Source organism: Xyrauchen texanus, chromosome 30, assembly GCF_025860055.1.
Source record: "Xyrauchen texanus isolate HMW12.3.18 chromosome 30, RBS_HiC_50CHRs, whole genome shotgun sequence".
Taxonomy (NCBI): Eukaryota; Metazoa; Chordata; class Actinopteri; order Cypriniformes; family Catostomidae; genus Xyrauchen; species Xyrauchen texanus.
In genome coordinates, this window is record NC_068305.1 from 8618531 (window position 1) to 8640895 (window position 22365).

At 39.0% G+C, this 22365-nt stretch overlaps 1 protein-coding gene across 1 annotated transcript; it reads right to left on the reverse strand.

Annotated features, from left to right (window-relative positions):
* Nucleotides 1–4704: 4704 nt before the first annotated feature.
* LOC127624130 (apolipoprotein B-100-like) lies at nt 4705–21614 on the reverse strand. The gene is made up of 25 exons (XM_052098803.1): nt 21533–21614; nt 20746–20858; nt 19259–19404; nt 18817–18961; nt 18347–18499; nt 17946–18070; nt 17755–17840; nt 16645–17095; nt 16124–16241; nt 15886–16032; nt 15525–15736; nt 15176–15404; nt 14521–14700; nt 14204–14407; nt 13883–14047; nt 13548–13753; nt 13228–13401; nt 12992–13122; nt 12133–12334; nt 11769–11941; nt 11470–11645; nt 11261–11376; nt 10758–11131; nt 6191–10620; nt 4705–6073 (listed from the first exon to the last, which is right to left on the reverse strand). Exons 1-25 carry the CDS (start codon nt 21612–21614, stop codon nt 4910–4912), a joined length of 9702 nt encoding a protein of 3233 aa, XP_051954763.1. The 3' UTR covers nt 4705–4909.
* Between the last annotated feature and the right edge of the window lie 751 nt (nt 21615–22365).

Genomic DNA, 22365 nt, shown 5'->3' on the forward strand with positions numbered 1-22365 from the left:
AAGGGGAAACATAGGAGGAACAGACTTCAACACTAACATAAGGGGAAACATAGGAGGAACAGACTTCAACACTAACATAAGGGGAAACATAGGAGGAACAGATTTCGACACTAACCTAAGGGGAAAAATGGGAGGAACAGATTTCAACACTAACCTAACCGTCTCCGACACTAACCAAAGGGGAAACATAGGGGGAACAGACTTTTACTGTGGGTGGCGGGTCAGTTTTACTGTGTTCATCGCCATATTAACTTAGGTTACATTAGGTTACAGACTGCAAATAGAACATCTATGATGCAAAAAGTCACTCCCCCTGTATATGTCGCTCCAAAATAAAGCATGTTTCACAAGGAAATGTATACATTTAATGAATTTAGATTTATATATTAGGATTAATTATCAATTAATAAGCTAAAACTAAGATCGTGGATCTTTTTTTTTATTTAGACTACTGTATATGTAGTTAAAAGTCACACTCCCGTAAATCCATTTTGTAATAAAGCATCTGCCAAAAAGGTGAATAATGTGATGTATTTTAGTTCCTAAAAGTCAAAAAAGCCTTGTGTTTGTACAACCTCAATTCTGAAAAAGTTGGGACAGTATGATAAATGCCTATAAAAACACAAAGAAGTGATTTGTAAATTATATTCAGCCTTTGCTATATTGAAAGCACTACAACTACACATTATATGATTGTGGAGCGGAGGGGGGCGGGGCCGGGTCGGAATATCGCGCGCCTGGTCCCCAATCGGCCTGATGAGGCGCGCGAGGGATAAAGGCGGCCGGTGACGATGGTTCGAGAGAGAGAGAATTACGAGCATGTCCGTCATGTGTGTTTGTTTATGCTTTTGGTTTAAGTTCTCATTAAATATCATTTATGTTGACAAGCCGGTTCTCGCCTCCTCCTTGCCCATCCTTTAACTGTTTTACAATGATGTTTTACCTTGTTCATTTAATTGATATTTTTTTCAATGTGCAGTCATTTCAAATCAAATGATTGCAACACACTCCAAAAAAGTTGGGATAGTCGAGTGTTTACCACTGTAAATCATCAAAAAAAAATTCTAATAACACTTATTAAGCATTTGGGCACTTAAGACACAAGTTTGTTAAGTTTAAAAAGTACAATTTTCCCCCATTCATACATTATGCAGGTCTTCAGCTGCACAATTGTACGGGGTCTTCGTTGCCCTATTGTGCCCTTCATAATGCACCACACATTCCAAATTGGAGTTGGTCAGGACTGCAGGCAGGCCAATCTAGCACCTGCACTCTCTCCCTGTACCGGGATATCCCTGGAAAAAGAAACGGTGCTGGATGGCAGCATATACTGCCAAAATTGGTACAAATCTGTCTGCATTAATGGTGCCCTCACAGATGTGCGAGTGGACCTGATGCTGATAACAGCTTGGTTAGTCCTTTTTCTCTTTGGCCTGAAGAACACAACGGCTGTGTTTTTCAAAAACTATTTGAAATGTGAACTCTTCACACAGTTCCACTGTTCTACTTTACATCTAAGACGAGGCCGAGCCTAGAGCGCTTCTGGACAGTGTTGATGTATGGCTTCTGCTTTACATTAAAGTCGTAACTTGCATATATAATATTGTGCACTGTAGAGGGTGAAATGCCCAAAACCTTTCCAATTTGTTGGTGGGGAACATTGTTCTCAAAGTCCTGGATTATTTCCTGAAGGATTTGTTGGCATATTGACAAAGCTTAAATGATCCTTGACCCTGAAGGATTAGGGTGTTTTTGGAGGCTCCCTATATACAATGACACGATTGCCTCACCTGTTTAACATCTCCTGTTTCACATTGCCTTGTTATTTTAACTTGTCAAATTGTTATTAGTCTTAAATTGCCCCTGTCTCAACTTTTTGGGAGTGTGTTGCAATCATCTGATTTGAAATTACTGTACATATTTTTTTTTTTTTTTTTTAAAACAAAACAAATTAAATTCACAAGGTAAAACTTTATATAATGTGTAGTTGTAGTGCTTTCAATTTAGCAAAAGGTGAATATAATTTACAAATCACTCCTTTTAGGTTTTATTAGCATTTTTCATACTGTCCCAACTTTTTGGGAATTGTAGTTTCAGCAGTGGACTAACCAGTGAATCGGCAGCTTTATGGTTCCCTTCGCTCTGTCCCATCAGAAAGGGCATGGGAGGGCCCCATTGGCAGTGACCTCATCTGTCTCTGTGTGCACTATATTTAGATCTACAGTTGGACTTGACCATGTGACTTCAGGGGAAGAGTTACCACAGAGTGCTCTTGACAGTTGAGTGGAGAGCAAACATACAAAGTAGAAAAAGAGACAATAATGTGGATTGTTTTGACAATGACCTGTATTATTATTTACTAGTTCCATTAAATAGTGGCATTGAATCTTTGATCAGTGATTATCTACTAACTTAAGGATTGTGTTTTCTTTAGTTTAGTTTAGTTTAGTTTAGTTTATCTGTTTTCCTCTGCTGTATAGTGACACCTAGTGGATACGTTCTGTTAATGTATCTATGACGTACAGAAAATGAAGATCAGTCTCCTGCACATGTCCATTGCACAACAATGAATGAAGAGGAAAATTGGAAATGTAGGGTAGATGTTATAATGCTGTTCCTCGCTGTTTCTCTGAGCCCTTCTTTTGAGTGCTGAAGCCATAGATATCTATGTCTGAAGCATTTGTTTTCCATGTTAGATAAGAGATATCATTTGTTATTTGTGGTAAATGGGTGTTTAAAGAAATAGTTCACCCGAAAATGAAAATTCTCTCATTTTGTCATCCTAGATATAGTTTTTTCTCTTCTGGTGAACACAAACAAAGAGTTTATAGAAAAATATCTAGGCTCTGTTGGTCCTCGCAATGCAAGTGAATGGTGACCAAAATGTTGAATATCTAAAAAAGCACATAAAAGCAGCATAAAAGTAAACCATAAGAGTCCATTGGTTAAACTGTCTTCAAATGCTATTTAATTGGTTACTGATTCTTGATGTAAGGGACGAAACATGTCTTGCATTAAAAGCCATCTTTTTGTTTCAAATCAAGAAATTAATAATAATAAAAATACTGAACTGAAGGAAAAGTTCAGTTGAAAGAAAATGTATACACTCAGGGCATTTATTACTTATATTCTAAAATAATTTCATTCGAATTTTTTAAATGCATGCTCTATACCTGGAAGCACATGTCATTTATCCTGTCCTCAACAAGAGGTCACAATGTTAAACTGCAACAAATGAATAAATACCAATATCAATTCAAAGGCATGGATCTGTAAGATATCAAACAACTTTATATGAAAAAAATATATTTTTCATACACTCACAAACACTGTTTAAGTGTCTGCTGTCACAGCGCCAACATGTCAACTCCGTCATTAACATTGTGATCATTTCTGTTAGAATTGTGGGATAAATGTTGGCATTTTAGTTATAAAAGCAGCTTTAACTTAGGAAAAAAATTTAGCCCATTGTTTAAAAAGGGTATAAATATTGATCCATTTCTCACCCACACAAGTCATATCACTTTTGAAAACATGGATTTAAAGGGTTCACCCAAAAATGAAAATTCTCTCATGATTTACTCACCATCATGATATCCCAGATGCGTATGATGTTCTTTCTTCTGCACAACACAAATTAAGATTTTTAGAGTTCCATACAATGCAAGTGAATGGGTGGCACAATTTTGAAGTTCCAAAATCCACATAAATGGAGCAAGACTCCAGTGGTTAAATTCATCTGTTCAGACATGAAAGGATAGGTTTGGATGAGATACAGATCAATATTTAAGTCATTTTTTTTTTATCATAAATTCTCTTGCCTGCCCAGTAGGGGGCAATATGCAAGAAGAATATGTATCACCAAAAACAGAAGGAGTAGAATGTGAAAAGTGAAGTGGAGAATAGCTTAGCAGGGAGGAAAAAAGGACTTAAATATTTATCTGTTTCTCACCATCATATCACTTCTGAAGACATGGATTTAACCACAAGAGTCATCTGGAGTATTTTATGTTGCCCTTATGTGGATTTTGGAGCTTAATTCCCATTCCCACCCATTCATTTTAATCTTATGGACCTTATCTTATCCTCTAATCTTATTAGACTAAAAATATTCGTTTGTGTTCAGCAGATGAAATGTAAATGATGAGGGAATTAAAATTTTTGGATGAACAAACCCTTTTAAACACTTGAGTCATATGATTTACTTTTATGCTGCCTTTATATGCTTTGTGAGCTTCAAAATGTTGGTACCCATTCACTTGAATTGTATGGACCTTCTAATGAGGTGAGATATTTTTCTAAAACAAATTGTTTGTGTTCAGCAGAAGAAAGTCATGAGGATGAGTAAATGATGAAAGGATTCTCATTTTTGATTGAACTCTTCCTTTTAAGGCAGCATTTTTGTAATTTTAGAAAACCCCTATGACTGGTTCAAAGTCTTATTTAAAGATTTCTGGGTTAATTTTTCTGTCAGTAAATTGACATTTATATATATATATATATATAAAACTACATTTACATAAATGTTTTATGGAACTAGATTTATCTGTGCTGTCACCTTGTGCTTTCATTTTATCTCAAATACTTTGACTGAAAAAGGGTTATATTTCTAAGGATGTGTCACTGTAAGTGTTCTAATGTAAACGGGGAGATCAATGTATATTGCTGTACAATAAGATTGCATTCAACACCTTGTGCAGTACAAATGTTTTTTATTGGAACTTCACCGTCATTGCTTTTTTAAATACAATAAGAAATAGATTGTAACATTGAGACATTTACTTTAGAGAACACTATTCTAAATTAGTCACTTACAAAACAAAGAAAGGGAACCAAAGCAGCTTGGGCACATGTTGTATATGCATAACACTTTTAATGAGGCAATATTTATAATTTCTCAGTAAATAGTTTAGCTTAAGAGTGTCTTGATGCAAGGATCATAAAACACTCCACTGATGAAATTCCAAATAAATGGAAGAGGAATGTCAATGTCCATCTCTGTGTCACTCACTCTCACATATGATTGAACATCCTTGAAGGTATTCTTAAGGGTCTCGATAACCTGGTTCATGAGAACTTCCAGACGGACTATAGTAGAATCAATCCAGGCCTGGATATCTGCAATCAGTTGCTCAATGGTCATCTCAGCAAAGATTTCCTGGGCCTTAGCTTTGACAGTTTTATAGTAGTCTTCAATAATTCTCCTGGACTTCTCAGCCTGATCTTTTATCTCACTCAGGAAGTTGGAGTTGACAGCATCAGTGTAGATGTTGCTGATCCAGCTGGAGAGCTTGTCCAGATTGTGAAACTTGATAGTGTTGAGGAGCTCTTCTGCCTTATCCACACTGAATTTCAGTATTTCAGACAGTTTCTGCACAATGGTCTCAAAGCTAACATCTCCTAGACTCTTCACGATAGTGATCATTTGTGTTTGGATCTTCTGGAAAGCAGAATGGAAGTCATCCAACATTTCTCTTCCATTGATAATGTAGGTGGACCCAGGAATTGTGACTTCTACTTCTCTGATATACTCAATGACAGTCTCAGAATATGTGGCTAGGATCTCCGGTACCCTTGTGATGGCCTCTTCGATGACATCGGCAAAGAAGACACTGATTTTATTGTAGATTTCAAGTCCAGAGAGTTTCTTAGAGTGTCCAGGAAACTGGAACTGGGTGTCCCTCATAAATGAGATGGCTGCTTCCAACAGGGTTTGAATATTCTTCTGGTATGCTCTTAGGATGATCACCATATTGTCAGAGATCTTACTGCAGATTCCTGTGAGGTCAGCAGTGGCAATCTTTTCAGCTGCTCTCCCGTACATGACTTTACCTTGATCCTTCATGTGATCAATGGTACTCTCTAGCTTCTCATACTTCTTGCTGATGTCATCATAAACTGCATTGATGTAATATGCTATTGTGTCTTTCACATCCTTTAAGGAAGCAACTTTCTCCTTCAGCCACAAGAGAATCTGACTGGGGACCTCCTTGTTCCACTCTGTCTGGAAGTTCAGCCTGTTTGAGTCCATTACCGCAACATTGACCTTCAGAATGTCCACATTGTCCTCAGACTGTAATGAAAAACAATTTGGTCATGTCAGCTGTTAATTGAAAGTTCTGAAGCACTATGAAGAATAATATGGAAATAAACAAAATAAATTCCAATTAATTAATTAAAAATGATTTACCAGATGTGCACCAAAAAGTCTTCCAGTATAGTGGGATAAGCTCTTGCTCTGCAGCTGAAGACCAAGGAGTCCAGCAGATGGGGAAGATACAGAGACAGTAACGCCCTCTTCGGCATTTCCAGTTAGTTTGTGGTAGAGCATAAATTTCACAGCTGGCAGATTGATTTTAGCAGCATTTGAAATAACAGCCTTCGAGACTTCTGTGTTGGACTGAAGAAGTCCATTAAAGCTGTTCTCAAAATATTTATGCTCCACGTTGAGCTTGGTAAACAATTTCATCCCTGAATTCTTGTTCAAGTTTGCAGAGCCACTGGTCATGCCATTGAAAATATCAAACTCGGAGGTTGCACGAGTTTCAAACTGAGCAACAGTCTCCTCCTGATTAAGGATCTCAGCCTTGGTGTTCATAGTAATCATAGCGGTTTTCACAGAGAACTCATAGGTCAGGTCTCCCATGACAGGAATCATGATTGACTCCTGAATTTTTGGTAGAGTGATCATTGAGAAATAATGGCATGCATATCTTTCTGGTGTGATTTTGGCATTGAATTCTGGTGCAAAAATTGGTATTTTGATTTTACTAATGATAGCATTGAGGATTGGCTCCATGTTGAACATCTCAGTGTTCTTCACATACTTAAGCTGTGCATCCACATCAAGGGTCTGTTGAGGTGTAATCAATATTCTTTTAAGGCCTGTGTCCTCCCATAAAGAAAATCTCTCTACATATGGTGTTTCCTTATTAATAAATGAGACAGTCAATTTGGGAATGTTAAATGGAAAGGTAAGCACATTTAGGTCAGCCTCACCATTGACTGATGCAGAGATCTGAATTTCATTCTCACTGTTAGCCATATTGATGTAATGAGAGTACTTGTACTGATTGAACCTAGCAAGACTGGTCCAGCTGGCCTGCTGCACTGTTGGACTCAGAGTTAATGACATGTCATTCTGCAGATCAACTTTACCGGACAGCTTAAAGGGAAGCACAAGCTTTGTGTTTTCTTTGTTCTTGGTGTCAAAGATGATTTCATAAGGCAAAGCCTTGAAGTTAACTGAGTTGGAAATTGTACCCTCAACTTTGCCAATCAATTCAGCATTGTGGGAGACACTCAGTTCAATCATGGGGTCCGTCACACGAATCTGCCCTTTTACAACTGCAATGCTGCTCTTGATGAAGGGAGTGTCTGTCTCTGCTTGTGCATCAAATGTTATCTGAGTGAAACCACCAGTCTCTGCATCCACTTTCTGCTTCATCTTGAGAAGACTGCTATCAGTAGCACCACTGAAGGTCAATTTTATGGATTCTACATTCATCACTATCTCCAAGTCACTCTTGTGGGTTCCATCATCAGAGTAATCAAGGACAGAGTACTTGGCTTTGCCATCATTACCAAGGGTGAGGGTGATGATGCCAGAATCCAGATGAACAGAAGCCTTCTGGGTCATTGTGGCTTCACTGAAGATGTTGGCCACTGGCATGTTTACGCTGTGGCTGTAAGAAGTGTCCAAAGTACCTGAGAATCCACTCTCCTTGCTCAGGAATGCATTGTTCACAAATTCAGCATTGTATGGTTCTGTGGTTGCCTTAGCAGTTGTCTTAGCAGATGCCTTAGCAGAAGCACCATTAATGGACAAGGATCCCTGGTGATCAAAAGAGAAAGCCATATGGTTGGCTTTCACTGTCTCTGTCAGGGACAGATCAGTAATTCTGGTGATGTTAAGGTGAGCGGTGGCATCAAAGGTGTAGGCCAAGAGATCAATAGGAGACTGGAACTGGGAATTTAGGTTAGCAGTGAGCTGAGGGGCATCAGAGCTGTCTGTGGCATTCTTTAGTTCAGTAGTGGTCTTTAGAGTGTGCTCGGGGGCTCTGATCTCAAACTCACCATACAGCATTCCAAAACAGGGGACTTTGCTTAGGTCAGTGACAATTTGCTTTACTTCATCAGCCAAGGTGTTATAATCAAAAACAATAATTTCTTTGGCTTTGGAATTTAGTTGTTTTATCAGCTCATTCGTTTGTTCAAATAATTTGTTAAACACTGGTTTAATGTCAATAGATTTTAAATAACTTGCAGCTGATTGCATGGTTTCCCTTAGCTTGTAGTGCTTCATTAGGACCACAGCATCATCAATGATTTTCCCTACCATTGCCTCAATCTTATATTCTGCTAGAATCTGATCAATTTTTTTGTAGATTTCATTTATCTTGGCGATAATGCCAGTTCTTTGGTCCAAATGGACAATCCAGTGCCTGACAGGCTGCAGGGTTTGTTTAATTTTCGTTTCTGCCGAGTAGACGCTGAAAAGCTTTACATCATCATAAAACATCTCCACATCAAAATCTTCAATTACTTGCTGAAGTTCACTTCCTTTGTGCTGCAGAGTGGTTCTAATGTCATATTTTTCATCAATGCCATGAATCAGATCAATGCTCTGATCTTTCACGGTCAGCATTGCAGTTTTGAACTCCTCAGTGAGAGCAGGCAGGTTCTCAGTGAAAGGCAGGGAAATAAAATGGCTCTCACTGTTCTTCTCATATTTCACAGCACTTGCGATGGTAAATTCCTCATTGTTGTTGTCTTTATTCAAGAGGCTAGTTGACACAATGCCTTTCAATGCAATACCAATGTTCTCTGGAGTGTTGAAGATCTGCAAGCTCTGGTCAAAGGCATGGTCGTTAAGCTTAGACTCCATCTTAATGTTCAGTTTTTGCTGGTGAGGCATGAGAGCACTGGTTATTTCATTCTGGAAGTTAGTTTCAATGGAGTTTCCATTGTTCAGCTGGTGGAAGGTTGAGGCCTTGCATTCATGCTTGTGTGAGAATGACTTAGGTTCGGCATGTAGGAGCAGCATGCTGTTCACCTGACCACTATTTTTTCCAAACAGGTTGAGCTCCCAATCGGAGTTAAAGGAACTCTCAACATTCATGCTGAATGGTTCTGCTTTGGTGAGTAATTTGCTCTCCAGTCGGAGGGCGGGACATTTGAAGCGCACCTCATTGCTGAACTTTGTGGAAAATCCAACAATCTCAAGGTCAGAGCTCTGAGTCATCTGAGAGCTCAGGAGTTTTCCAGTGGTGCTGCATTTTGCTGTGGCTGTCTGGTCAGCATAGGTGATATCATATGTATGTCTCAGCTCCTCTTCACCAAAAGTTCCCTTCAGCATTCCAGTAAATTCCATCTTGTAGAGCTCTGCCTTCATCTGGGCATCATTGATAAAGTTGACACCAATGACCTTAAGATTATTATTGACATTGAAAAAAGCTGTGAAGTCATGAATGTCCACTGCAATGTTGTGCTTGTAGAAGTTGTTCTCATTCAGGAAGTTGTCAGACTCAGAGTTGATGGCCAGAGACTTGAGGGTAAGTATCAGAGAATCTGTGTTTTCTATTTTCATCTCCTGAAGTGATGCAGTCAACTTGTTGGAGAGGTTCAGGCCCTCTTCATTCAGCCTGAAAGTTATCCTGTTTCTAGTGTTGGCATTGAAGATGTCACCTTTATACATGCTGTTTAGGTATACCTCTGAGCTTGCAAGTCTTCCCTCAACTTTAAGTTCGGCGCTGTTCTCATGGACGGTTGCCTTAGTAGATACAGACATTGTAGCACCAGATGTGGCAATGCCACCATTAAAGATGTTTTCAAAGGTCACGGAACTGACCTGAGCATTGGTGGTACAGCTAGTGGTCAAGGCATCCTTTGTGAAGGACAGGGTGCCTTTGTGGGAGGCACGGTTGTTAGCAAAGTTAATAGTGGCATCGCTATTGAGCTCAAGTCCCTGAGTGTTCAGGGATCCAGCAAGCTGGGAGAAAGCACGGTTTGTGTTGTATTCAGCCTGGGACTCAATCCTGATAGTGGCTTCCTCCATGCTTGCAATGAAGTCCACCTGGTTGCGAAGCATGCGCTCATTAGCTTTGGTGACAGAATCTGCCTTGAAGGTAAACTGAGCCTCCTTAAACTCAATATTGAACTTTGTGGTGTGGTGAATTGGGTCATTGTTGATGTTTGTGTTTGACTCAAATGAAAGGTCTCCATTGGCTGCTGTAGCTTTCATGTTGTTTTGGATTTGGAATATAGGAGAGCTCACCCTGATAGAAGATTCAGCTCTTGCTGCTTTGCTTTTGGGTTGAAGTACAAAGGTTTGGGTGGCAGTTGTGCTAGCAGACATAGGACCTACTTCCAATGATCCATCCAAATTGCCATCGCCTGCAATTTCAGAGGAGATAGAAGCCTGGGCTGTGTACACCAGAGACATCTTCATACCCAGTGGGCTGGAAGCTTCAATCTTGTAATTTCCTGTAGTCTTGACTGTATCTGTGATTTTGGCTGTTTCTATTATGCTAAAGTGTGCGTCTATGAGCTTATGGTGCAGGGAAGAACTGATGTCAACCTTTGCAAGATCCTCTGGGATGTCAGCAATTTGGGCAGTTCCTGCATGTAAGAGATTAAGTCATTAATATTAGAAATGAAAGAAGAAACATCCCACCCAAAGATCCATACCATATCAAATAGAATCTAATACTGTATAATATAATGTTTTAGTATACTGTACAATCTAATGAGCTTACCTTCCACAGTAAAGGCAAGGAGTTCCACAGGGCTGTTAGCAGCTACTTTGTAGCTTGCAATGTAGCTGGGTTCGTTGACAGTGTTGTTGCCACCAGAGAAATCTGCCTCAATTTCATAGAAGTTGGTGGTCACTTTTGCAGATACTTCTACCATTCCGAGGAGTGGCATTGAGAGGTCATATCTGGAGGGGATGGAGAAGGTAGGTAGACTGAACTGTTTAGATGGCAGCATTAGACCAATCTGAGGCATAGCCAGGTCAGGGGTGGACATGGTAGGAGGGATTCTCAGGTCTTCAGATGTCTTTCCACCAAGAGGCAAAGGAATGGTGACAGTGAAACGATCCTTGTTGAACTTGTATTTGAATGTGCTCTCTCTACAAGTAGAACAAAATATGATTTTGAAGATCAATGAATTTGCCAGGATTGTAGTTTTTGTGTGGATAATGTAGATAATAGGCAAAACAGAAAAAAAAAAAGGTTAAAGTGTTTCAAATTAATCTTACGTGTTCATGAACACCCTCTCAGGCATAGATGGAATAGTCATCTCAGGAATGTTCTCTCTTAGTATCTGAAGGTAGGGCACATCTACATACACCTTGTCCATCCAAATCAGGTAAGCCTGTAATAGCATTGAATATATTGGTATAAACATCCTTCCACATATTAATCATGTCTTTAATAAAACATTGTGTTGAATGGGAGACAATCATACCTCCCAGAGTTTGGCATAAATGTGACGCAGCTTCATGTCAGTCTTGACAACTTTATGTTCCATGATGTCATCAAAGATCTGATGCAGGCGATTCTGAAGAGGTGCTGTGTTTGCCATCAGCTTCTGAATCTCTGAGTCCATGTCAGACTTCAGCTGAATGTTCACGTCATCAGCAGCTGTTGTGAGAAGAATTTGTCACTCATCACATTTTATGATAAAAAAAATCCTTATAGTAATGATAACAAAAATAATATATACAAAAGTTAACAAAAAACAATGAAAGGAGAAGGATCCACTACCATATTGGAAGGTGATCTTCTGCACAGAGTTTGTCTCTGGGAGCTTGATGTTACTCTTGAGTTCCAGAGTCAAGTCTTCAGCATTGTTGATGGTGGCAGTAAGAGTTGCTTCAGTGTTGAATGAAGGTACAATCAACTGAGCTTCCAACAAAGCTTCTCTCATGGCCTCAAGCCTGTTATTAGCAAAAACACATCTTTAGATGATTTCCTCCCAAAGAGATGAGAATTTTGGGTGCATTATAGTATAAAATTAGAAACTTGTTGAGCTAGCCACACAAGTATTGATTATTGCATCTACTTTTAGGATCCAAAATGGGAATAAAGGTGCCTAAAAGGAACATGGCAAGTGTTTTTTGGGGCTTACTTGGCACGACCGATCAGAGATAGTTGGGGAATGTTTTTGTTTGTGAAATCAATAGTGATCTTTGTTCCCTTAGCAGTGCTGTCAGTGAAACCAACTTTGATTCCGGCCTCAACATCATAGTCTGGGATCTCAATGCTGGTGGTGAGAACATTTCTGTTTCTGTTGTATTTAACAGTGGCGGTGGCCTCAGTGGGCTCAGCACCTTGTGATTAGAACAGAGAAAGTAGTTTATTCTCCTGAAACCAATGGAACAAATCAATTAATCAAAATCTCTTTGTGCAACACTGTAAAAGGTGGTCTCTTGCAGTGGTTACCGTAAAGCGATAGTTCACCATAAATGGAAGTTCTGTCACCATTTACTCACCCTCAAGTTTTTCCAACCCCATTGGTTTTCTTACCACCGTGGAACACAAAAGGAGATGTTAGGCAGAACGTTAGCCTCAGCCACTATCAGGGCTGGACTGGTGATCTGGCATACCGGGCATTTTCCCGGTGGGCCGATGCACTTTGTGGCCGATCAGGGGCGGACTGTCCATAGGGAGAACCAAGCGGGCCAGTTGGTCGGCTGCGAAACGTGCCTAATTGGCCACGATAAGCTTAAATGAGCCGCCGTGTTATGCAGAACGGACCACAAAACGGCGCCGCGATAAGGACAGGGAACACCATTATATATATATATATATAATATGGTTTTGGACCAACTAGGTGCCTTTTTGGAACAACTAGATGCCTTAAGCAAATTATGACAGAGTTTAAATTTTTTGGTGAACAGTAAATATTACTTTCATTGGTGTAACTTCATGTAGTAAGATTCAGGCATTAAATTATGATTTAAAATGATCTGTTGTTGAGTTTGTACCTTCTGCTCTCAGAATCAATTTTAGAGAATCAACCTTCTGGCGGCCTTCCTTGCCCTCGTTCAAGACTTCATAGGCAAAGGTTGCAGTGTACTCAGTGACTTCACCGTTAGGCTCGATGTTTACAGCAAACCTGAACGCAGGCAACAGGTTTAGTACAATGTGAGATGCATGGCAAAATGCTGGAAATAAAGTCATGATTTAATGTGTAGTTGCACACATGATGTTTGATTCTTACATGGACTCTCCATTGAGAGGAAAGTGTGGAGCATTTGTCACAGCTCTGGAGTAGACAATGTTGGTGCAGTAATTGATACCAGAGATGAGGGGACTGCACTTTTCAATGACGGTCCTGTCGCCAGTGTCAGGCACAAGTGCGACCTGGGTGTTGGACACCATCACAAGCTTGTTGCTGTTTGTGAAAACATTTTCTCATTAAGTCTTTTTCAAATAGGTGAATGACTTGACCAAATTTTATTTTAGGTTATACAGAGTAAATATTGATATTGTTTACAATAAAGCATTTCGCATGTTTCAGATATATAATAAAACAGCTACCTGGCTCTGAAGAGTTGGGTAGTACCCTGAGGTGCAGGGATAGACAGCTTGATTTCACCATCGCCCATGGTGATCTTGGCATTTAGAGAGCTTTCATGGAACATGTTAGTGTGCATTTGCACTGCAGAGACAACAAACTTGGGGATGTAGACTCCCATATGGGTGACAAATTCAACTCCCATGGAGGGTGAGAATGACAGTTCACGCTATGAAGACAATAGAGAAACAATGAGTGATATATAGGAGTGGAAATATTACTACAATGTATAACATATTTTTATACATCAATCACTTAGGAAATGTATCAAATAGTTATCAGGGACTGTATTTAATACCTTTCTAGGCTCCATACGCAGACCACCCTTTACTCCAGGTGCAAAGGTTCCAGACAGAGCAAACTTCAGGGGGAATCCAGAGGCAGTTGGCAGGGAGAACTCGTTATCCATAAAGATGTAGTGAGCAAAAAAGCTCTGATCCCCAGACATCAAGGCCTTTGTAATCTGAATTGAAACAGAAACAAATTTATTTAAAATATCTTTAAAATAAAAGACAATCTTAAATTAAACAATTCTTAGAATATCACATCAAATCTTTAAAATATAAATTTATCAATGCATGATATATATGTAAAAATACAGCATATTGTAAGTACATACCCAAGCAGGTGAGGACTTGAGGGCTTGAATATATGTGGCCATCCTCTCGGCAATGATAGACAGTTCACTGGTGCTCTTGATGTACCCCAGCTCAATTCCCATGATCCTCAAGTAGGCCATGGCCTCTGGGGAGTCCATGTTGTACAAATCCTTAGCAAGTTTGTTGAAGTTGCGCACCATTTCCCTTACAATGTTATCAGGAACCTGTCAAACCGAACCATGAAAATTCTTGTGATATTAACCAATGATGATTTCATCAAAATATCAGTCATGTAAAATCAATCATTATGGTTGGAGTAAGACATGGAGATAAGTACCTGTCTCTTAGTCTTCTCTGTTCTCAGGGGCTCAGCCCATTCCTGCAGAACCTCATTCATTTTGTTTGGCATCTTGTCCCCAACCCAGTACATTGCCTTGGAAATTGTGTCAGGGAAGAAGCCATTGCTTCCAAAGAGAGTCTCAAAAGTTGGCTCAAATCCTTTGCCCTCCATGCCAAACTTGGAGACAAAACAAGTTTTACTTAGACATTCAAATTCACGTTACAGCAAGTAACATGTAGATATAACAAGTACAAGTTAATCAAGAGTAATAAGTACAGTACAAATAATAATTTTATCACATAACTATGAGTTACAATGGACTTTAATAAGGGTAAACGGCATATTTATTTATTTTTTGCGACTAAAAATGAGGCAGTGAGAAAAGTACAGTCCATTCAATGATCGTTCAATAGATGTGACATAAAAATACTGTATGACTTGCCAAAAGAAATCCAAAATCTCTAAGAACACACTGTTTGGGATAATTATACATTATCTTGAACATTTAGACAGTACAACCCTTTGAATAGACTGTACATTAATCCCTCATTTGCAAACAAAATCTACCCTGACTAAGGTCTGATGGTATAAAAGCAATTAATTCAGTACAAGTACAGTAATAAGGTTTATTTAGACAATAAAAGTCTCCTACCTCCAGGAAGTCATGGTTGTAACCAAAGGCATTCAGGGTTGTCTCAAGCATGACCTCCCTTGGCAACTGGCTGCTGGGGTCAAAGATGATGCTTCCCTGTGTGCTGGAGCCCATTGCATTCTTTGATGGCATAAATGCATCCATCTTATAGTTACGAGAAAGCTGAGTGTAGTAAGAGTGGGTTAACACCTCATCGTCCTGCATGACCTCGACTATCTTTTTGCCCAACCTGGGAAGGAAAAAAGTTACCGTGTTGAGGGGAGTACAAAGAGCAAACTGAATGGATAAACAGCACTTTATATCTCTTGCATTCAGCCTGAAAAAATGACAAAGTAACTAATATACATACTCTTGCATTTCAGGGTTCTTGGAATGGATAATGTTGTACACATGGGAAGCCACAAAGGATCTGACTTGCACATTCTGGTCCTGGTTGAGGATCTTCTTCACAACCTCCAGGTCACTTGCCTCAGGTTTTCTCATCAAGATGAGATAGGCAGCCAGTCTCTTCTGAACAGAACCTTTGGCATAAAGGGCAACTCTATGGATGTTGGAACGTACCTGGGAAAAAAGACGAAAGGCATTCTAATACGATAATCCCATACCTAGGGCTTGAGAGATATTACTGTACTTGGCATAACACACAATAAGTTCTGAAGCTAAAATTAAATTGTCCTCAAATCCATTTTTAGGGAACTGGCAACACTTACATCAGAAGTCACAGACATGCGTCTGAACGCCTGGATGGCAGCCATCTGGACAGACAGTGTGGTGGCAGGCTGTCTCATGCACTTGAGCAGGGTGGTCTTCATGTTGGGATCAGCTGCTTCCATTGCCTCACCCATGTTTCCAACAACCTAAATAGGGCAGATACAATGATCAGATAACTGTTCTCCCATTGTGAATTTGGAAAACGGTTCACAAAGGTAGATGTTTAGCTATACACACCCTTAGGGTCAGGAAGGTCAGTTCCTTGTCTCCAGCACAGTCGGCACCAAGAAATGAGGTGATGAATTTATACACCTCCAGGATTTCAGAGGTGAGCTGACCCTCAGCTTGGAAGTGCCTAGAGGGAAAAGCATACATGCTCAGCTACAGTGGAGATACACAGCATGTACATACTCTGATTTTGTTTTATATAACTAAATGTGAATCAAACCCTGCTGAAAAGACCAGGATAGCTGGTCACCAGCATATGTGTTTTGGATTTTGGTCTGCTGATGTTGCTTGACTAGCTTAAACAGCGAGACTACCATGATCAACCAGCATGCCCATGCAGGTCGACCATCTTCAGCTATGTTTTGCTGGTAACATATGGTAACATATATGCTGGTCCACTAGTTAGACCAGATACAAACATCACTAACCATCATAAACCAGAATTGATATTAATGTTGTTCTATGCTGGTCGTTCCAACAGGGAAGTAAAAAAAATAGATGGCCTAGAACCAGAACAAGACTTTGCTTACCTCCTTACAACATTACTGAGAGCATACATGATTGCCTTGCTCTGCTTGGTCTGGGCAATCTCGAGTATGTCCTTCACCAAGAGACCAGTGGGGCTATGCATCATTCCCAGAGCATAGACAGCAGCATCAACCTCGATGGTATCAGAGTCAAAGGTCTTGAGGATATGGAACATGGAGCTGGCACACTCTGGAGTGCCGCACTGGATCAGAGCCTGCCAGGTCAGGAGCTGGTCCTCCTCTACCATCTGGGTGGTGGCCTGTTTCAGAACTTCATTCTCTAGTCCACGGAGCTCAGACACCAGACTCTGAAAAGTGCTGGCCCTCTGGTTGCCATGTGGTCTTTCGTGCATGGATTTCAACTCTCTGAAGGTAGACAGCAGGGTCTCAGATGTCTGGACTTGGGCCTTATCCTCCACAACCTCCAGAGCCAAGTACTTGCTGTCAGTAGAACCTGTATTAAATATGGAGAATGATATGTCACAACCAAGAGAAACAATTTGTCAGTTTGTTTGGACTAAAAGTAATATACTGCAAAGGCAAAACACAGTAACTTATGGCTAGAAATCGTGTTCTTAAGGATTTCAAATACTTGGTTTTTCCACGTTCCAGATTGCCTCACGCACAGTCTAGCCTTTCAAAGTGTACGCATTTCAATATGAATGCATTCGACATATGCACACTATGACTGCTTTGTGATACTCTTTTAGTACAGTCATCAGTAGGCGTATATGCTGATGATGCGCACAGAAAAGGACCGTCTGCGTATCGAGAAAATCTAGGCAGCAAGCGGAGAGTCCGCACAGACTGCTAATGACTAAATTTGCATCACGCATACTGTGACTGTTTCCATCAACAATGCGGACAACAGACAGAAACTTTAGCCTTTAGACTATAATTTTTACTGTGAAAGATGTTTGGTTCAACTATGCCCAGTTCCAGAGAAAACAGAGTGAGATAATATTTTATTATCCACATTTGGTTTGACAGTACAAAAACTTTAAAGATATTTTCTTGAGTTTTGGCTTTTTAGAGCAGTATAGTGTTTGAACAGGTAAATATAATTGGAAATCTCTAATATATTTGAGTTTGAAATAGAAATGGGATACTCACGGTAATCAAAAACTCTGTCATTGATCTTACTGGTTCCCAGAAGAGTTAGGGTTTGCTTCACAAGGGAAGAGATGCCATACTCATTCCTGCATAGACAATTAAATGAGATTGAAGAAATCAGAATTTGACATTCCACTTATACTCACATTGTATTAGCAATTGGGAAATGAGATTGTGTCATTGTCACTCACTGGTTAGAGAAAGGAAGGAAGATGTGCTTCTCTGTGCATGTGGCAGAGGTTATGTGATTTTTCTGGTTGTCAAACTTATAGCTGCAGATCTGGGTGCTGCCAATCAGCTTGGACAGAGGGTATTGCTGTTGAAAAACAGATTTGTATTATTTTATTAAATATGGCAATAATTCTTGAACCTTCTGGTGGGTAAGGTTCATTTATAATTGATCCTAAGGTAATTTTAAGCATTTGTAAATATTGGTTAGAAGCACTTTGCTTTAGCATTACCTCATTGTTTTACCATATTAAGTAATTTAATACGTTTATTCCATGGCCAAAACTGACCAAAAAAAAATCTTATAAGCCATGATTGATGTCCTTCAACCAAGAGAGGATGTGATATAGTGTGAATGTCTTACCAAGCCAGTGATGATGGCCAAGGGGCTGTTGTGGCTCCTGTGGGTTTTAAAGCCATCACATCCAGACAGGTCCCTAGTGATGGTGACATCAGTGGCAATATCCTCCCTGGTGTTGATCTTGACATCAGTGGCACATATTCCATGGACAGTGGCCTACATCAATGAAATAATGTAACTACGAATGTAATACAATGATTGCAAAAGCTGCCCATTTCAATCATTTCAATCCTATTGTGAGGTTCATGTTGATATACTCTACTGGCAATATCATGATATCATGCAGATCAGTTATTAGTTGACAGTAAGTTACAATGACCATGTTCTTCGGTGGAATTTATTATTCCAGATAAGAAAAAATGGATCTTATCTACTCAGTTATTAAGTAGGTTTCGATAACGGCAGTGCTAAGATTTAAATTAAGTTCATCTGACCAGTAGTACAATGTTTGACGAATGGAAGTTATTTTTTACCATGTCTTTGCTCTGCTCCTTCTCCATAACAGGCACAATCAGAGAGGAGATGATACCCCTCTTGAAGTTCAGGATGTCAGCATCATCACCCTCAGGGTAGAGTGTCACACCGGTCTCACCCTCAACTACAAACTTCAGTGTATTCCTTTTCAAAGAGAAGGAAAAGCTATTGAATCCATGTTGTCACTTGTTGAAAACTGTGGCTTAAATGTCAGTTTCTGATCAGTTTTTAAAAATGAACATATACATTTGAGACTTAAGGCTAGTTCACACTGCCCCAACAAATACCAACAAACACCAAACTTAAACATATTTTTTAATGTAGTTTTTATAATATATACTCCATGGGAGGTTTGGTGTGCTCATTTTAAATATCATGAATTTGTAGACAGACCCAATTGCAGGTATTTCTCTGTAGCTGTAAGGTGTCAATCAAACATACTTCTCCATGGCAGCTTGGAAGGCCTGGGCTTCAGCAGAAGGCGTGTAGGTGGATGACCCATCTGCGGCCACTCCCTCAAACTCGGTCAGGGAGCACTCGCTGGTGTGGAGCTCAAAGCTGCATGCTTGGGGAACATCAATCTCAACCTATGGATAAAGGGGAGTTAATGACTTTAAGGGATGAAAAAAGTCCTAGACGTTACAAAGCGGGGAAGCAATGCAGTACTAAAAGAGCAGAAAAAAGAGCAAAACTAGAACCTCCACTGAGGCATATTTAATTACAGAGAGATGATTCTCATGAATCCTGTCAAGACCACGTCCAGGTTATATTTGACCTCTCAAAATAAAATAAAAAAGTAAGAAATGATATTTTGCTTAAAGAAAATTGGGTCTTTTTCTTAAGATTTTTTGTATTGTGACATTAAAGGAATAGTTCACCCAAAAATATAAATTCTCTCATCATTTCCTACCCTTATGCCATCCCAGATGTGTATGACTTTCTTTCATTTGCTGAACTCAAATTAAGATTTTTTGAAGAATATCTCAGCTCTGTAGGTCCTCACAATGCAAAAGAATGGGTACCAAAATTTTGAAGTTCCAAAAATCACACAAATCAGTATAAAAATAAACCAAAAGACTCCAGTGGTTAAATCAATGCCTTCAGAAGCAATATGTTAGGTGTGGATGAGAAAAAGATCACTTTCGCATTCCTATTGATTTTGATTATTCACATTTTTCATGCATATTGCACCCTATTGAGTGTCGAGAAGAATTTATGGTAAAAAAAAATAAAGACTTAAATATTGATCTGTTTCTCATTCCTTTATGTGCTTTTTGGAGCATCAAAGTTTTGGCCCCCATTCACTTGCATTGTATGGACCTACAGAGCTGAAATATTCTTCTAAAAATCATATTTTGTGTTCAGCAGATGAAAGAAAGTCATACACATCTGGAATGGCATCAGGGTGAGTCAATAATGAGAGAACTTTCATTTTTGGGTGAACGATCCCTTTAATTCATGAATATTACGCACATTTTTTGATATACATTCTCATACTGTAATACAAAATGTAATAGAAAAAAATCTAATTGATGGATTATTTGAAATGTAAATAATTGTAATCATCATAACATAATTTTCTGTACTCCTTTTAATTTAGACTAATCTGGAAAAACATCCAAATGAAAACTATTGTCTTACAGTAATTGTTTTCTTACTCTAATGCAGTCAAAACATTTCTATATAGTAATGTGAATCTAAATCACAGTAATGTGAATCTAAAGAGATGCACCACTGAGAATAAAGTGCAATGTCTGGATGCATTACAGTAATTCAATTGGGGTGTGAGCTTAAAAGTCTCAAGAAAATAATTATTTATTTTGTATTTGAAGTGAAACATGATCTGGACATGACTTGGTTTTTGTGAGATTCACCCAACAAGTGATGAAAGAGAATATTGAGAGACGATTTCTCAAATTTAAATGTACCTTGCAGGAGACTTTGGGGCCATTCGTGTGGTGGGATGTCCCCTTTACACTATTCTGGATCTCTGCTTCATACTGATATGTATATTTTTTGTAGATCTTAAATCTTTTAGACACTGCAGATTAAACAAACACAAAGACAATGTAAAGACGAGATTATTAACAACAAAAAGTGGGATAATGACGGTATAGTATAGAATTATTTTTACATTTATAGTTTTAGGTTTAATTGTATCACATTTTATTGCATTATCTAATCAGGGTGAGCAATTAAAAAAAACCTGGACTCTGACATCTGGACTCAAGCACTGTCCAATGTTGATTAAGTGTACAGTAAATTGCAGACCCAGATTAGACTGGTGATGTCATTTATTGCAGGGTCAAAGTAACTGACAACAACAATGGGTACAGTAAGACTAGTAGGTAAAGGGTAAGGATAAGGAGGGATGCTTTCTAAGAAAAACAATACAATTTTATAAAAGTTGGAGAAAAGAAAGAAAAAACTTACAGTGACATTCTGGATGAGCACTGGACTCTTCTTGCTCTGGTGAAAAAAGTAATTTAATTTTAATAATAATAATTTAAAAAAAAAGTAACCAAAATTAGATAGGCCACATCAAAAGATAAATCAAATGTGAATTTATTTTAACGTGCAAATAACCATCCAAAGAAATGAATAGCATCAAATCATAGAGTAACTGCAGAAAATGTGTTCTAAAATGAAAACAGGATAACACAGAAACAATGAAATGTTTTCAGTACATCTAGGTAGCCTAGCATCAGTGTGAACAGAATGCAAAAGGAGCATTATACTCACGGGCTACGACATAGGTGCCGAGTAGCAGCAATAGGCAGAGCTTCATATTCCCCATCATGGGTCAGAAGAAGCTCAGAAAGCCCTGGGTCTAAAACGAGTCCTTCTTGGAGACTGACACTGCTCTTTTGGCTTACACCTTTTATACTCAGCTCTTCTCAGGGTTGCAACAGGTCCAAAGTTCCATTAGTGTGGCAAGCCAAAGGCAAAGGCTGTTCCATAAACACCTCCCAAGATTGGCCCGTCAGCAATGGGTCTGATGGAACTCACTGATTGCATCGGTGAGACAGCAACTACTGCTTTGCTTAATTGATTATCTTTTCTTTCATGTGAAATCTGGCTCAGGCCAAAGGTTGTTGCTGGGGAGGACGACCAAACAAGCACTGTGACGGTTTGTAGATTGCATTTTAAGTTTTCTTTTGTTAATTTCCTGGATTATAATACAAGACAAACAAACACAGTATTTAATTTATCCACTAACAATGAACTATACATTCTGTGGTGGAAATGACATTGATGGAAATGACTTTTTAAACATTTCATAGCTAGCATTCATGTATTCTAAATAAATACAATTAAATAATATGTTCATATTTTTTGTATAATTTGTCCAAATTACACCAAATGACACACAATAAAATGTTCTGTTCACAAGTGATATTTACATTGATTTGTAGGTCTGGTAGGTCTAGGTCTGAGACAAGGGTTAAACAAAAGTCTAAACATGAGAGGCATTTGAGAATAGCCAAATTATATGATGAAGGCACAATGGCATCTTTTTTAATCCTTTTTAATATACCTATTCATTT

What these genes read in the sequence shown, in the direction of transcription:
- LOC127624130 (XM_052098803.1), bottom strand. Translation starts at nt 21,614, where the DNA reads ATGGGGAATATGAAGCTCTGCCTATTGCTGCTACTCGGCACCTATGTC. An exon ending in AGGAGCAGAGCAAAGACATG is followed by an intron (nt 18,500 to 18,816) that starts GTAAAAAATAAC and finishes TCATTGATGTAG; the next exon opens with GCCACTGTCCATGGAATATG. An exon ending in TTCCTTCCTTTCTCTAACCA is followed by an intron (nt 17,841 to 17,945) that starts GTGAGTGACAAT and finishes TTGTCTATGCAG; the next exon opens with GAATGAGTATGGCATCTCTT.